The following is an 18,056-nucleotide window of genomic DNA, read 5'->3' on the forward strand; positions in this document are numbered from 1 at the left end:
CAATCCAAGGCATGGAAATGTGGATGTTGCTTGAAGCGTGGTATGAGCATCTAAGCGTGAGATGGGCAGTGACTATGAGATCCCTGGGTTTTCTCTCTTTTGGAATGATAGATGCTTTGTTTGGGTGAACTTGAGCACCTGAGTTTTCTACCATCATTTGGGGTGGGAAATCCCACTCCTTCTGTGTAGACCTGCCCAGAGTTATTCTACAGAGCCCATGCAGTAAATCCAGGTCTCATGAAGGTGCAGGAGATACAAGCCATGTCTGGATGATCTCTGACACAGATATCTGCACATCTCCATCAGGAAAGAAAGACACTGAGGAAGCCATCGGGAACCAGATGCTGCCCCACATCCTGCTCAGCCCCCAGCACTGCAGACCCATGCCAGTCCCAATGCTCAGATCCACATGAAGTCACACACTTCTCCCTGTTGTGTGCCCCCATCTTTAAGTTCCTTTCCAACCCAAAAAAACATTCTAAGTAAGCGACCCTGGAAGCACAGATGCAGTGTGAGGTGATTAAAAAGCATAAAAGATGGGGATATAGAATCATAGAATCACCAAGGTTGGAAAAGACCCACAGGATCACCCAGTCCAACCATCACCAATAGTTCTCAATATACCATATTGAGAATATACCATATGTTCTAGGGACATTTTAGTTCTGGAAGAGGTCCTGCAGCAGATCTACGTTCTGCTCTCAAGATGCAGTAGCAGCAGGGATTAAAATATCACAGCGACGGGAATAGCGCAGTCAAGAGATTATTTGCTCATCTAAACAATAAACAGTGTAAGAACTCTCTGTCTCCGGGTAGGAAGTTATTAAACTGTCAGGCTCTGTCCAGGCAGTATTCAACTAAAATACTGTCAGCATTTAAACTGGGGGATGCTGGCTACTAGAGGATATGTTAGGATTAGCATACAAGCGTTTGCTATCAGCTCATCCTGGCTGCTACTAATACTATTACTTCTGGCTTTCTGTGGAGATGAGCTGTGAGACGCCGTTCCCAAGCAAACCTCTATCCAGCAGTGACTCTCCTGCTACCAGACCCACCATTTCTGGCCCACTCCAAGGAGATGGAAGTTCACTGGCATTGACAAATAGGGTGGCATGGTTTTAACGAGCTTTTGTAGATGTTCACTGCAATGGGAGATGGGCAGCTATTCAAGCAGGTTTTTGTCCCACCCTGCCCTCTGAGTGTCAGCCTGCATTGATGCTTTTATATGTGTGAGGGGAAGCACATTTGCAAGTCCTGTTCTCCTGGTGGCTCTGGGGAAGGGGGTTAACATGCCATGAACGTGACATAATGCCATGGGGGACAGTTGAAGGCATGTGCACTTTGTAATGGAAAGAGTGCACTCATAGAATCATAGAATCACAGAATCATAGAATCATAGATCCATAGAATCACAGACTCATTGAGGTTGGAAAGACCTCTAGGATCATCGAGTCCAACCATCAAGCTACCCCCACCATGCCCGCTAACCACGTCCCTCAGTGCCATATGTACTCTTTTCTTGAACACCTCCAGGGACAGTGACCCCACCACCTCCCTGGGCAGTCTGTTCCAATACTTGACTGCTCTCTGGGAGAAGAAATTTGTCCTAATATCCAACATGAACCTCCCCTGACAACTTGAGGACATTACTTCTTGTTGCTCAGTGCCTCCATCAGGTAACAGCCCTGATCCCAGGAGAGTTACCGCACTTCTACAGGCAGCAGCATCTCCAAATGCCTGTGTTCAGGGTGGGATAGGTGGTTCACATCCTGAGTTTGGATGCTTCTCGTGGCCACTCCTTAGGTTTTGAGCATGGTTTTACACAGGTAGAAGTAAAAGGGGATTCAACACTGAGCTCTCTTCCTTCCCCTTTCCTGTGCCCATGCTAGTTCTTGTGAAGCCATCATTTGATACATCCCATGGCAGTTTCAAGTTGTGCCCAGGTCCACCAGGGTGACCACTGTCACAGAAGGTGCTTCTGGGTAAAGAGTTAATGCTGTTGGCAGCAGACATCTTCCAGCACAAATTAATACCTAAAATAAACACACTGCCCACGCCTGCTGAACTCCAAAGATGGCCGTAAGATCTATTCTTGAAGTCTGCAGTAACCAAAATGTGTTTTGAAGCTGGTTCAAAGTTTGCTGAAATTGCTATGAGCCATCCCCTGGTCTCCCTCTATGCAACACACACAGTTTCTCCAGGCTTTTAATCTGTCCTTTTCTGTGTAGCTTGGCTTTACGCATGGAGACTTCCAAAGCACAGGAAAAGCAAAATACCAAGCAAATGGGAGTAGCAGAAAATGCCTTTTCCAAACGCAAACACTGATCAGTCAATCTAACATCCCACATTAGCCAAACCAGTGAAGCTGATAAATATTGTAATGGGTTTGTCCCTGCAGCAGAATACACGTCTAGCCCCAGTTGTCTGAGGCTGATTAGAAAAGCAGATGAGCTGAACACTGGTTGGCTTAGAGCGAAATTTCAACCTGGGCTCACCTAGGGACTGAAATAAGAGTTGCTATTCAGCTAGGCATCCAGTTCTAACACCTTCTCTGTGATGATTATTCAAAGGATTTAACCCAGTTTAGCCAGTCACAGAAACAAGCACAGCTTATTACAGCTGTTTGGTTCTACAGAGCAGCCAGCTGAACAAACTCCAGACCTCCATCATTCAGAACAGCAGTGGGGAAGGCAGCCTGTGCCACGTAACACATTTACTGGGTAAAACAAAAAGTTTAGGCAATCAAATGCCTCAGCCTTTGCTTACTGAAGGCACAGCATAAGTCACATAGGGATAACCAGTGCCTCTGCATTTAGAACCGATCGCATTTGCCCATTTTCCACCAGCAGATTACATGTCTCTAGGTGTCCTTTCCTTCAAACAGGTTATAAATTACTTTCTTGCCATCACAGGGGCAGCTCGAGGATGCAGCACAGCTAAGGATGGTCATAGGTACAAGCATAAAGCTTCACAAGTACAGGAGATAAGCAGAGTGACCCTTCATTCACATGTTCCTCTCCACCTCAGGAAACCCCACCATCATTCTCCAACCCTACATTTCCCCTCTTGGGTCTTACCCACATGTGTCTCCTCTGCCCCACTACCTGCAGTGCTGGGAGCAGGATGGGACCCTGTGCAGCTCTCCAGGAAGCTCCCCTCTGCAGCGCTCAGGTCTGGCCTGGTGTTTTAAAACCCTACCTGATAAACGGCTCTGGAAATGCACCATGGCTTCAGCATGAGCTGCAGGACCCTCAGATTCCCGAAGCGGCAAGTCCTCAGAGCCCGGGACGTCAGGCTCCACACCAGGCTGTCCCAGCTGTAGAGCAGATCCTCAAAGCCAAAGAGCACGGCAGCCATGCCAGCTCCCTGCAATAAACGCTGGGCTCCCTGTTTGGAGGCAGTCGGCTAATCCCCAGGTGCCTTATGAAATGCAAGGTTAAAGAGTCACTGCAATTTCCACCAAAGAAGGAGAAGAAAAAGAAAGAAAGGAAGGAAAAAAAAAAACAAAAAACAAAAAACAAAACAAAACAAAAAAACCCAACGCTAAAAAAATGCTCCAAAACAACCACCAAACCAAATCCGACAACAAAAACCAGCAGTCAAAATAAATTGCTCAGGGATGTGCCTTTCTCTCTTCGTGCACACCCTTCAGGATGTGGTTTCTTCTCAAGGCGAATTCTGCTGCACCCAGGGGCGATCAGGGAGGAGATAAAAACACCTCTCCTGACTTTGGAAGGCAGTTGCATTTCCCTTGCAGAGGGCTTTTTGGTTCCACGGCATCACTTCCCAGCTTTCTGCTGCAGAACCAAGAAGCAAACTCGAATCCAAAGTCATCACTTTGAAAGCTCAGTCCTGGGACTCCATCCAGAGGGAGGAAAAAAACTGCTTGCTCTCCCTCTGCCAACATTCCCAAGACATTCCAGTATTGGGCTTAACTCTTTCAACCACTCCCAAATAACAGCTGAGAAGAACATTTCGCCACATGCAACATTTCATCCTTTTCTTTTGCATGTTGACTAACCACTGCACGGATACATTCTGGTCTTTTTTCCACCCAATTGTCTCTTTTGGAGCATTTTTAACTCATTTGTATGAGTTCTTTATATGAGACTTAGGCAACCCTGTGCAAAGCACCCAGTTTATCCAATAGACGATATCTTGGAAAGTTGCATGGATTAAACAATATCCATTTAAAATCAGCTAGTATGGGCATATTTTTAACCCTTGTTGAGTTTGCATTAGTAAGGATGGGTCTCATATGAACAAAAATGGCAGAATGCCTTTCAGTTCTGTCTGAGTTGGACACCAAAGTCCATGGATGTGAACAGCCACATCCGCCATCCCTACGTAATACAGGAGATGAGAAGAGACCAGCTCCATGTCTGCTCCCATGCAGGATCCCAGCGCAGCTTGTCTGGGTGAACACTTCAGTGCTGCTGACACCTATGAAGTGGTGAACTGATCAGATGAGGCTGAAAATAGTTTATCAACACACAGGTTTTGCGGTGCAATTAAATCATCACAAACTACGTGTGATTAAATTGCAATGCTTTTTCCAGCTAAATTCTCCTTCTCCTATGCTCCTCCTACTCCTCCTTCCTATGGGTTTAAGGTGGGGAAACTAAGGCAGAAGTATTTTTACCAAAGCCTCAACGCAAACCCACAGCTTCAGAGACAGCTGCATGTTTATTTTTCACTCATTTCACTCTCCCTTCATAGGAATGTGCAGGAAAATGCAGCAGGATTTGCAGGGAGCAGATGGGAGTCAACCGCGGAGGGCCTACATGGAAACAGTGTGTAGAAGTGTAGGAAAACCCCGCCTTGCATTGAAATCACAGGGGGCATGCAAGCAGTGAGCCCCTAAAACATCAGATGGTGATTTCTGATGTAGCAGAGCTGAGGAGCCACCCTTTCCCAAAAGCCAGTATGGTTTCTCTGATTCCGCTCCATGGGTGGGTAAGGAACAAGGGTATTCATTGCTGTTTGGCTTGCAGTAGGTGGGTCCCAACTTTTCCCCAACTATGGTTTGATCTTTGAGGACTGGAGGACACAAAGCAAGGGGTGCATGACAACCACAGAAGGAGGATGCTCATCAGCACATTGACAGGGAAGTGAAGAGCCAGGAAAACACAGCTGCAAAATTCATATTCTCAGCCTGATTGCTTTTTCAGGACAGCATTTTTAGAGTGGCATCATAAAAATAATAATATTATTTCTTTCAACCTTGTTAGATACTATTTATTTTGCAAAGTGATATTTTCTCTGACCCCATGTATCTGTTTTCTTGGTGCTCAGCGTTCGTTTTCCTTCTCCCCCAGGTTCATGGAATCATTTGAGTTGGAAGGGACTCCCAAAGGTCATCTCGTCCAACTCCCTTGCAATGAACAGGGACACCTACAGCTACATCAGGTTGCTCAGAACCCCGTCCAGCCTGACCTTGTGTGTCTCCATCAATCTTCAATAAGATCAATCTTCATTGACCTTATTTACAATAACTTTTTTTAGTATATCCAGTCCAAATCTCCCCTCTTCTACTTTGAATTCATTTCCCCTTGTCCTATCACAAAAGGTCCTGCTAAAGAGTCTGTCTCCTTCTTTCCTATAGTCCACTGCCCACCCTTAGATACTGAAAGGTCACTCTTAGGTCTCCCCAGAGCCTTCTCTGATCAATCTGAACAGCCCCATCATCATCGTCATCTCTTGATGATTTCTTTGCCTTCCTGTAAGGTAAATAACACACTGCCTCCATAAGGGACCAGGAACTATACAATCTAATTTGGAAGAGAGATATTTGTTTAATACAACTGGACTATACAATATTTGCTCCAGGCTACAGCCTGGCGGATAAGATCTCTGCCCGGGAGCAGAAGAAAGAAATGCGTCTGATAAAGGAGCACAGGGGGGAAGAAACCATCACAACGACTTGCTCTGGGATGTGATGTAACCCCCTTGGTATCCTGCAAGGGGGAGAGGAGGGGAAATGGAGGATGTGCCACAGGTTTAAATTTAGCTGCTCTACATGTGCATCCAGTCTTTCTGTGTGTTCAAAAGGAGCCTTTTGGCCCCTATCCCAACTCGGTAATTACTCAACAGATGAGGGCAGCTCTGAAGGAGCCTTTTCACTCTGCTGATGACATAATCAGACTTTCATAAATCAATTTAGCTACATATTTATTTAACTGATGGGCTGGAGCAGGATCCTTTGCAGTCACTTGAGTCTATAGTGGGCATCTGAATGTGTACATTTACCTGCATGATTAGAGCAGATTGTTTGGTTTCCTGCAAAGTTTTCCTGTTGATTAGAAACACGCTATTTCTGAAGGGGTAAAAGCTGCCTGAATGTGGATAATCCAGCTGAGCTCTGGGGGGGATTGCAGCCATGGATGTTCCTCAGGCACATCCCTGCAGAGCGCAGCATCTCCAGGCCTGCCAGAAGCCAAGGGGGAAATTAGTCCTGGGATGTTAGTCCTTCCAACCTAAGCCGTTCTATGACTCTATGAATCTATGAAATGAGTCCTGGTTGCAAGCTGTCTTAATGTGAATTCAGCAAAATAGGGTAGGTTTCTGATGAAATCCTTCTTTTCCAGGGACACACCACAGAAGGTGCACTTCTGTATCCAAATAGCCCAGAAGTCTTTTCTACAGAGAATAATAGAAGAAAGAAGAAATCAAATGAACTTCGCTCTTCTGCAGGTCTGTACTTGAGACCTGTAGGATCATCTTACATTTCTATAAAACACATTTAGGTTCACCTTCGCTGGGCTCAGTAATGAAAAAAAGAAGCCATTTGTACTCTACATGGAGTGTCGATATTTGCACTCTCCACAGATCTGTAGATATTTGCAGGTCTTTCCAACACAGCCTCCATAATTATGCACTATTTCCCACTGTCAGGCAAAACAGCTACTACGAAACCTCCCACGTTTTACTGGCAGTCCAAAGGCTGTTACTGGGGTGTAAAAATAGCTCCTTACTTTCCATGAAAAGGAAGGTAAAAAAATGAGTAGAACCACCCTGGGCTGCTGTGTTGCATTGTGGGGCTGTCACTGAAGGCTGAGGGTGGGCTTCCCAACCCAGCCCCAGCAGTGTGCTCCTTCCCACTGTGGTTCCTTGAAAGCCACCCTGGTATTGATGTAGGTAGACGTTGCCTGCACCAGGACCTCAAGAGACATGTCCATGTTTTTCCTTTAGGCAGATTGCATATTCTGGCCTTGGAAGAAGGCGTTCAGCATTACTCCCCAGTGTGCTCCCTACCCACAGCTTTCCAATGGGTGTGGATGTACTTGGGGGTGTTGACAGACAGACATGCTGGAAGGAGGGCATTTTCCTTTGAGCTTGCTGTAGACACACCAGAAACATCCTGTTTCTGCTTAACATATGGCCCCAATGGTCCCTGCAGCTCCAGGCCAATGTGGTCTTTTAAGTCTTATTTCAAATCCATTATCCTTTTTGATCTCCATTTCTCTATAATGCTAAGAGGACTCATGTTGTTAGATCTTCATGTGTAAAGTTCCCTTTCATGTTCCAGCTTCATGCTTTCTTGTGCTGGGAATGGTTTTCTGAGATGTTTAACTGGTTGCATTTTCCTCCTTGTGCCTTAATAGTACATCATTTTCTTGGCTGACCAGACAGTCCCAGCAAGGGACTGTAAGTATATTGTAAGCTGCCTGTCTCCCCATGTCTTTCTGTAGGCTTCTCATCTCCTTGCAAAGAGCTCTTGATGGGAGCTTTCAGAAGATCTCTTCTGTAACTGCTCTGGATCACAAACTGCAGGAATTTCTGAATAGATGTTGGGCTCCAAATCAATTTGAGAGTCTCAGCCTCTGGCTTTACTCCGTCCCCACTCCAACCAAGGCGGTCTCATCTCTCATGTTGGCCCTTTTGGGATTGTCCCTCTTTCCCACTGCCAGAGGCCTCACTGCCACCCAAGGAGGGACAGTGGAGGGTTTCTGCATTGTGAAGGTTTCTGCACTGTGAGGTCAGTGCAGGACAGCAGGAGCTTACCAGAGTGAAAGTCTGGATAACATCACCTTTATTTCCTGTATTTTTGCCAGGTCTTATCATCTGTTTGTATAAGTAAATGCTAGAAGAATGGGTTTATAGGGATCTTGGCACAGCTTTTTAGTTGAAGGCACAGAACCTCAGACTTTGAGGCCTCTAATAGACAATATATATATTATATATACGTTCCAGGCAAAGGAAACTTCCCTAAATTTAAAGAGGGAATGAGAATCAAATGTGAATGTCCAGACTGAACCTGTTCACAGTTTTGATCAAATGTCAGTGCCCATTAGAGCAATGAAAAGTAACTCGGCTGACCCTGAAATCATTCTGGGTTACTGTAAGACCTCTGTCTGACTGGGACATGAGAACTGGGCAGTGGCTGTGCTTGAACTTTTGCAGAATTGTACAGAATCACAGAAAACCTCAAGTTGGAAGGGACCAATAAAGATCACTGGGTCCAACTCCTGGCTCCATATAGGACCATCCAACATTCAAACCCTATGTCTGAGAGCGCTGTCCAAATGCTTCTTGAACTCCAGCAGCTCAGGGCTGTGCCCACTGCCCTGGGCAGCCTGTTATGTGCCTGTCACCCTCTGGTTCAGAACCTTTTCCTGACACCCAACATGACCCTGCCCTGACACAGCCCCATGCCATTCCTTCAGGTCCTATCACTGTCATAGTGCACTTCTCTTGAGCTGCAGGTCAGGAAGCGACTTATGGGAGTATTTACCAAAAAATATCCTGCCCTATGGAAAAGTGAGCCACGTCTGCAGAGCACCTCCTTGCCCTCACCCATCACATGCTGCCCCGAACACAAACATAAAGAGCTTTCACCCCACAGCCCCTTGCCAATGGCATCCCGAAAACTCTTCTGCAGAGAGAATGCCAGAAACTGAGGGCTGTTCTGCCTCTTACACTTTCAGGAGAACATCACGAGTCGGAAATCCTGGCCAATTTCCTCAGATGTTCTCACGAGTCCATATGGCCCAAAGCGTTCCATAATGAAACAAACTGCTGCTTTACAGTAATAACTGAATGAAAATTTACTATTTCAGTCATCCACCTCGATCATAATATCTCTAAAGCTCTCTGAAAATGTAAAGTGCTCTCACAGTGCTAAGTATGATGGCTATGTGAACAGCAGCTCCTTGTGTGTTAGACTGTACGTGTCCTCATTTCAGAGGGATTTTTATTGACTGACACAGGAGAGGATGTCATATCCTCAAATAATACACATTTCATTTCCTAAAGTAAGCTGCGTTCATGATTTAACAAGGTTTAAAAGTAAGTGAGTCCTATGAAGCCAGGTCCATACTTGTCCCTAATGCTCAAACTGCTGAAGTGATTTCACTTCTACTAAGCAGAAACGTGAGGGAGATTGTGCAGAGATTTGCTATTAATCCTTTTTCTCAGCGAGTACTGCAGTGAATGAGTCTGCAGGAGGGGATGTAGGTCAGAGCAATGTATTAAGTAAATAGTGCAGAACAGCCATGGAAAGTGAATGGCGAGATCTTAAATACGATTATTCACTTTGGAAACCCAAAGCTTATGATTAACTCTAATCCCACTGGGGATGGTAACGTCCTGTGACCGGGGTGTGCAATCAAAGCAGCATGCATTCGCACTATATTATTCGCACTATAAGGTTTTTCACCATGCTGCTCTCTGATCTTGTTTGCCAAAATGCTCAGGAGAGTTATTTTTGGCTGGTAGAAAGGGGAAAAAAAAGGAAAATCCCAGCCTGCTCAGGAGGCACAAATGAATGGGGGGCAATGAAAAGCTCATCCAGGAGCTGAGCTGCTTTCCTTCCACATTATTCAGCAGTGCCTAAAATAGCCTTTGGCAAGGTTCAGGGATGAAAGAGTTGAACCTCAGATAAGCCTATTTGTGCCCACGAGGCAGGCACTGAATTTCAGACTGGAGATGGGACACACCTGTGTGTTCACTGGAGTCATGCACTTGTTCAGTGACACTTCTCTTGTTTCTAACTTTTCTTTATCCCTTTAGAGATTGGAGCAAGTGTGTATATATGTACATGGGATCCCCTGAACCCATGCAGAATCATAGAATCATGGAATTGTTGAAGCTGGAAGGGAATTTTAAAGGCCATCTGGTCCAACTCCCCTGCAATGAACAGGGACACCTACAGCTCCATCAGGTGCTCAGAGCCCCGTCCAGCCTGACCTTGAGTGTCTCCAGGGATGGGGCATCCACCACCTCTCTGGGCAACCTATGCCAGTGCCTCACCACCCTTACAGTAAAAAACTTTTACCTTATATCCAACCTAAATCTCCCCTCTTTGAGTTTGGAACCATTTCTCCTTGTCCTATCACAACAGACCCTGCTCAAGAGTCTGTCCCTTTCTTTCTTACAGACCTCCTTTCACATCATTTCTAATTTACATCATTCCTAATTGTACATCTAGCATATGCTTCCCACTCCTTGCTAGCAAATACTTGACTAGCTGTCAAAAGTCCATGGCCTTGGCTGTAGTTTGGAGGACGCATTGCTACACATTGCAGGTGCTGTTTGCCTGGGGAAGAGGATAAATTTGGTGGCTCATAAAGAAACCAGTCTGCTATCTTGCCCTGTGGCAAGATGGATAATTTAATGAAGGGCAGTCTTGCTGTCTGTGTACGTACAGCACAAATGTCCTGTTTCATTAGAACATTTTCTTACAACTTCTCCTGCAGATACATTTAAGTGGTCTGTCTGATTCAGACCCAGTGGTAACACTCACTGCATTCAATGACTAATACAAAGTTCTTCCTGTTCACAGACGAGAGCTGAGCGTTTCATTAAAAAGGAGGAGGGCAAAGGGAACATATTTTAGAAAATCAATGGACCAGATTTCATATGTTTGATGTTGCGTGCATTTTGGAAAGCCTGTTCCTGTCTAAGATAAATCACATATATTTAATTTATTCTGAAGCTGCCTATAAATGACCGTTTCAAAGAAATGCTTTCTGCTTAGGATGTAACTGTCACTGGGAGAGGACAGATATGATATAAGCTGGTCAAATTTGACCTTCTGAGTGGCAATGAAGAGGGATCTGGTCCTATTCCAGAAAAGACATCAGTTTCCTGAGCAACATTAGACAAGTCAGATCACTTTATGAGTCTCCATTTCCTCGGTAGATTATTTCACTGACATTTTTTCAGGTGCTATGAAATCTCAGGGGAGCTGTGTTACATTAAAAAAATAAATATGCGTTCAGCCTGCTGGAAAGCCAAATGGTCATATTCCACAGAAAAACGCTTAAGGTATCCTGGATCAATAACAGAAGCTCCGTGTTGAAAGATCCTACGGCGATTGTCAAACCGTGGGTGAATAAATGTTCCCTGAGGTGAAGAAGGACAATATATGAGTATGTGCCCTGTGGGAGCAGCACTCTGTATGCACAGGTGGTGCTAAAAGTGCACAGGGATAGTGCTGTGGAGGAAAGTGATGGCTTTGCTGACTGTGGAGTGCAGAGCTCCCAGAGGAAACCATGGGCTGAGCTGTTGACACCACCAAGCACAATGCCTGCACAATCATTCATGGCACCTACATGGGGCTGGCTCACTCAGGGATGGTTTGGTTATCTCTGTTACCACAGAACAATTAATCTGCAGATGGGAAACTTGAGAGTCAGCATAGGGGGATTACTGTACTACAAGAGATCTTCATGCTGAGAACATTTCCCCAGCTGGGACCAGTCAGGCCTTCTCAGTAGAGCATAAGAGTTGACCTCTACCCTGTTTGCTCCCAAAACACAAACCCCTGTTGCTCCCGCTAATGGAAAATCTCCATTTGCATTACAGGACAGCACTGGATCCATGCCACCTAAAGTGATAACGCATGCACAGTTGACAGAAGATGATAACTTGCACTTCTGCTTAAAACCCTGTACAAACAACATTTTCTATTGTCTCACGATGCTTTGAGAGATCGGTATCTTTGATCTGCTATCACTGTGGATAACTGGGCCAAGAGGGCTGAAGTGCTTCTGTGGGACAGCCAATCCCTAATGCTGGCAGTCCTGAATTTCCCTATCTATAGATATTTTCTGCAGCCACCATTTACACCCACATACCCACCAGCACATCCGGATAGGATGCTGAGCTCCAGGACCCATAAATAGTATCCCAGACTCCATCTGAGGAGGAGGAGGGCAGTTAATCAAACTCCCTCCCATTCTGCCTTCCAACCTGGCAATTTGTGATGTGGAATTCAAACTCACTGCCTAGTTCATGGATTGAAAGCAGCTGGATCGAAGCAGCAAGTCAGTCACTTTGTTGTCTCTGTGGGCAGAATACTAAAGCTGTTCAGAAGTTAAAACAAAGAGGATTTACGCTCTTCGTTTTAGAAATTTATGACTCATTCCCATTTTGACCGTTGTTAGAAGCATCTGTCATTTCCCCTGCCCCCAAAACGTCCATGCCATAAAAAATAAAACCCATAAACTCACTGCCATCCTTATCTTGATGCACAAAGTACTCAAATGTTCACTGTTGCTATCTGCATCTCAACTTCCTGTTATTAAGAAGGACATCCTAGTATTTAACAATGTGAGATTTTTATTTTTTTCCTCTTCTTCATTCCAGGCAGAATGTCTAATGATTCTGGGGTTTGTTTCCTGCTTGTAATTAAGTAGGTCACAGCTGCAAAGCAAGAGAACAAGAAAATATTCAGATCACACAAAGCCAAGAATGATTAAATCATTTGCAGCTGAAGGATATGGCAGATTTTTTAATATATTTTTAAAAAGAGGTCTCAAGTCTGAGGAAAACAAATATAGGAACTTTTATGAGAACGAAGAACTTGGAAGTTCTGCCCAAGAGCCACAGTAGCTTGGAAAGAAAGGGGGATCAAAACTCAGCTAATGTTTTTCCCAAGTTGAATAGCTTTATGTGGTTGAAATAGACTCAATTCCCTGCTTAGGGCCACATATTCTATCCATGCAGTTCTCTTTGAACCACATGCAAAATCACCCTTGTTCCTTCTAGGTGGTTCCCACCAGACCATATGTGACACAGCCCTGTGTGCCGGCCTGAAATGCCATGCCATGCCTTCTCCTGTAGGTCAGGCACAGCACACCCTCTGCAACTCAGCAATTCAGTCACAGCACGATCCCTGCTCTTGCAGGAAGCTCCCACAGGGCTGAAGGACTTTTGATCTGCACTCATGGCTCTTGATGTTCACTGTCCTAAACACTCCATCCACGTTTAGGATGGTGAACTGCTCTTTGTCCCTGCGTGACTACCTTTACCCCACAGACAAGTACTGGCAGTGTGGGGCCCATTGCCCTCAATGAGCTGTTCTCGCAGTGAGCCACAGCCTCTGAAGGGCCCTGACAGGAGGGTTAGGAATTGCAGCTCATCCTCATCTCAGGCAGACAGCAGTGAGAAAAGTCATGCCACAGCCTCCCAAAGCAGAGGAAAACTTCATCCACAGAGCCAAGATGTGAAACAGGCACTTCAAGACAAAGCTGGTCCTGGTTGATCTCACTGGGGTTATTGCAGGATTCTGAAGAATAAAGAAGTACATGTTTCCATCATGGTGCTTTTTGAAGGTGCATTTGCCTAGACTTTGGTGTAACCCAGGGCAGCATCAGCACTCCTCCAAGCTGTTGCTCAGGCAAAACCAGAGGACAGAGAGCAAAAATTCTGCCACAGTTACTTATCATAGAACCATAGAATGGCTCGGGTTGGAAGGGACCTCAAAGATCATCATTCTGGGCCCCTGACAGTCCTGGGAATAGTTCTTGGGATCCCTGCGCACCATCATGAAATGGAGGTAAAACAGGGTAGTCAGCTGTGAGAACATCTCTATTAAACCACTGCCTAGGTCTAAAATGCAATGGAGTTGTGTCTCAAATACATTGTAGCTCTATCAGTAGGTCTCTTATTTTGCACTTTGAGAGGAATGGGAAGATTTACATCTGAATCCTACCAAAATCAACAATGCACAGGGCGGTGGTCCAGCCAGACAAGAAGCACCACCTTGGAAGGGAACAACCTCTCAGATTCTGATTTCAAAATAAAGTGGTCAAGAGTGATTAAGATAGCACAGAATAACAAATAACGAAAACATATTATTGCTTGTATAAGACCGTGATCAGGAGAGTCATAAATCCCAGCAATTATAAATTGCTGATGACCTCATGTTTACTCAAGCTCTGACTGGGGAAGCTGTCATGGGAAAGAAAAGCCCACGTCGATGGTATTCTGGGCTCCGTCCCCATCTGACCGGACGTGATCAGTTCATTCCAGGATAAAAGAACATGGGCCTTTTCATGCGAGCATTTCTTGGCTTTGCAGGCTTTGGGGGGAGAGATGGTCACTGACTCTCTGGTGGGCAATAGTTACAAAACACAAACAATGAAGGGTTTCTTAGAGCCTGGTGCCTGGGGAGTTTGAGGGCAGTCCTGCAGCCTGTCCTGGCCTCACTGACCCCATGGGAGAGGTAGTGCATGCAAGGGCATGATGACATATCTGAGGCTGCAGAAGATGTCTGATCCATCTTCACGTGATTCAGTGTATCTGGATTTGTGGCTTCCCTTCGGAGTTTCTTTAAAAGATGCCGACTTTCAGAAGTTTTGCTTCCTTTCATTGTAACAGAATCTTTTCACACTGAACCCTTACATGGAGGGCACTGGCACAGCTGCCCATAGAAGCTGTGGATGCCTCATCCCTAGAGCTGTTTAAGACCATATTGAATGGGGCCCTGGGCAGCCTGATCTGCTGGGGGGCAAACAGACCATGGCAGGGGTTGGAATTTGATTTTTAAGATCCCTTCCACTCCAAGCCATTCTATAATTCTGTGACTCCTGGGGAAGGGATGTTGCTGGCTCCAGAGAAAACATCAGTGCTTGGCTCTGTAAGAGGTGCTCAGAGACCTCACAGCATCTCTCAGCCCTCACAGAAAAGCATTCACACTGACTACACCCTTGCCCTGAATCTTTTACCAATTTCACTTCAAAACGAGGTTGGATAGCAGACCCTGTGGATTAATACAACAGACAGAGCTCAGGAGTGAAAAAATCTCAACATGCTGCTGCAGCCCTGAACCTGGGCAGCATTGCTGTGACTGATTTTAAGGAAAAGGGGCTAGATTATCAGCTGGCATCAGCCTACTTATCTGTTCCCTGACAGCAACCTCAGAAGCTGGAGGTCGGCCCCAAGGCCATTTTAACTGCTCTCCAGTGGCTGATTATGTGCGTTGGAATGCAGTAACGTAACTGCATTGACTGTGCTTTTAAAAATCAACGTCCTCTGTTTTTATGACTCTTGTTGGCCAGGTTCCCTCTTGCTGTAAGTGGAGTAAATCCTTTTTCATCTGCAGGAAACTGCCACTATTGGTGCATTTGAAAGTTTACAGGAAGATATTAGATGGCTGCATGACAGCAAAGTTCAGGACAGAAAAAAAAGGAAGCTTTCCAACAATTCAGTGTGGAAATTATGAAAATTTGGAAAGCCTCCTCCCAGTCCCTCGTGTGGTTTGCAGCGTGGACTGGGTGGAGAGATGTTGGAGACAGGAGTGCGGATGTGCAGCTCCAGCTATCAGGAGCCCTCCAGATTGACCCTGCTTGGAACACACCCAAATACAGTGCTAACAATTCACCTTGGCTCTTGTTCTGAGAGCATCCTGGCTGCCAAGCAGGAACAACATCACTGTCTGAGTCTTGTAAAGTTCTGGTGAGGACTACTGTCTATAGAGCCCTTATAATATGTAACATAGTGCCTCTTATAAGGAATCGCTTTAAAGAGTGGCTGGAGATGGCCAAGCTTCCCTCTTGCAATATCCTGTACATCATGTGAGCCTTGACATGTTTTCTTGGATGATATTTTCAAATACTAGGAACTCCAAGCTCTGCTCTCAAGCAACAGTAACAGCGCTGAGCTCTGTTCTGGGAAAAGGAGACCCTGGATTAGCCCGGATGCCCCATCTACATCTGGTTTCCAGGAGTAAGTACGTAGTGCGGAAATAGTAGCTGGTGTTCATCTTCTCTAACTGGAGATGGCTTTGTTCCCTTTAAAGTTAATGCAGGACGGCTGTCAACACAGACAGCAATTCATCCCATCTTAATTTGGTTTTGAACGTATGAGGATGAGTTGTCATCAAGAGACACAAATTGCTCTTTTTTTTTTTTTAAGAACGAGACCTAAAGGGATAGTGAAAACTAGTATAGTTGTATGAGGTTAATGTGTAAAAGTAGGCCGGATGAAGTTACAAGTTGAAGGCAGTTGACATTGGGAATACAGACCAGCAAACGAGAATATAAACTCTCATCTTAAATATATTTTTGATGAGCTTCTCCAAAATGCATCATATAAGTCATCTACTGGGGGTTAGCAGAGTGGAAACTCCCAATGGCAGAAACTTTTGAGGTCAGAGAGATTCATTCTTGCAGTGATTTCTGTTCTGAACTACAGTGTAAACTGTATTTATTCTACATTGGTATTTATTCTACATGTAGATCTACAGAGAATGGATGGATCCTTAGCTAACAATAGCTAGGGATCAGTCCTTAGCTATTGTTTCACATAGAGTTCACCTAATGTAAAACTTAGACAGAGAGAACATAGACATCCTTGGTCACATCCCATCAAGACTTGATTTTATAGAGGCAGTGCTGGAAGCTGAGATGATTTTCAACCTCAGTTAAGAAAGTGGCTCACCTATTTCAAAGCCTGCACAACCCTAATTACACCTTCTAAATACATTCCAGGAGTACAGCTGGATTGTAGTGTGTGAGGGTGACGAAAACACATCATTTGCAGCCCATTATCTTTTCAAAAGTTTTTCATGGGGTATTGTTGGGAAACAGAGCCTAATTGCACTTCTTTTCTGTGCAATTTGGAGAGTTTGATGTTTTGGTCAAGAAGGAAAAGTGAAGTGTAAGAATCATTCATATACATCTGTTGGTGGAATGGAAAGCCACCATTTCTTTGATGCTCTGAGAAAAAACTGAAACAACGAGGTTGTAAATTCCTGCTTTTTGTCTGTGAAACACTACCTTGGGGCAACCTGGTTTGGTGCTAAACCACCACACCTCCTGAGCCTTGGGCTGTTGGTGAGTCGTGTGATCCAGGCATGGAACTAGTTGCCCAAGAAAGCCCTGAGCAGGATTGTTAGCTGGATGTCTAAAAGGTTCCACGAGCTACTGGAGCAGCTCTCCTGCTCCAAATCCATATAACCAAACGCATGTTACCTCTCTCTCTCTTCACCCAGCTCAAAAACTTTCATCTCATTTCTGGCTCCAACTTCTGTTGCCTGGCCTGCTCTCGTCCCCCAACCTGCCATTGCTCTCCTGGGGCCTGGCCAGCAAAAAGACAACAAATGCCAAGGTGTAATGAAAAAAAAAAAAATCTGTTCATTTTCTATTAAAAATAAGATTGAAAAGTACTGGAAATTTCACAGAAGAGCCTCTGCTCATGAGGTCTCCAGACCTTGAGCACTTCCAATAATTCAATTAAGCTCCAACCATTTGAAGCCCATTTGAGCAGTATCCTGATTCCCAACTCAGTGAAGTTCACCAGTCACTATCTATTAACCTCTGCTGTGCTCTCACCTCTTGCACTGTTAACCTGGATAGATTTTGGGAGGATAAAGTCTGGCACAGCTCCTGATCCATTTCACGAAAAGTCTGTTTTGATTTGTTACACCTCTTAGAAGTGTCAGAAAATATTACAACTTCCAGACACCCGAGAGGGTGTGCCAAGCATTTGTCTGTCTAGGTAGAGTTCAAATTAAACCAATTCCCCCCCAATACTTGTGAACAGGTCAGAAAAGATAAAGCTCAGATGAAGCAGATAAAATTGATGTTTCGGCAGTCACATGTGATTATATCAGAGCATGATACAGGTGACAGTTTTGCTGCTTAAGCTTATCCTCTTATTCAGTTTTTATATTTTGACACACAATTACTTACCTATAGGGCTGGTGATTAATTCATCACAAATGAGCTGTGTTGCCGAATGTTGCTTCCTATTTTTCTGCCGGTCCAAGTTTGTACACCGAATGCATCACTTTGAGAGTTGAGTAACTTGCCAAAAAGTGCTAAGAC

The 18,056-nt window shown here is 44.9% G+C and overlaps 1 protein-coding gene across 7 annotated transcripts in view; it reads right to left on the bottom strand.

The window, feature by feature from the left end:
* FRMD4A (FERM domain containing 4A) overlaps positions 1-18,056 on the bottom strand; it is a 358,105-nt gene that overhangs the window by 170,982 nt on the left and 169,067 nt on the right. For 2 of the 7 annotated variants that reach the window (XM_015298714.4, XM_025153376.3), the window contains exon 1: positions 3,199-3,832. The exons of the other annotated variants lie outside the window; for them this stretch is intronic. In XM_015298714.4, coding sequence (XP_015154200.1) covers positions 3,199-3,357 — 159 coding nt within the window. In that variant the 5' untranslated portion in view covers positions 3,358-3,832. Of the gene's footprint in view, positions 1-3,198; positions 3,833-18,056 lie in introns of those variants that run through there. 7 annotated transcript variants of the gene reach the window in all.

The sequence above is a fragment of the Gallus gallus genome, chromosome 1 (genome assembly GCF_016699485.2).
Source record: "Gallus gallus isolate bGalGal1 chromosome 1, bGalGal1.mat.broiler.GRCg7b, whole genome shotgun sequence".
Classification (NCBI taxonomy): domain Eukaryota; kingdom Metazoa; phylum Chordata; class Aves; order Galliformes; family Phasianidae; genus Gallus; species Gallus gallus.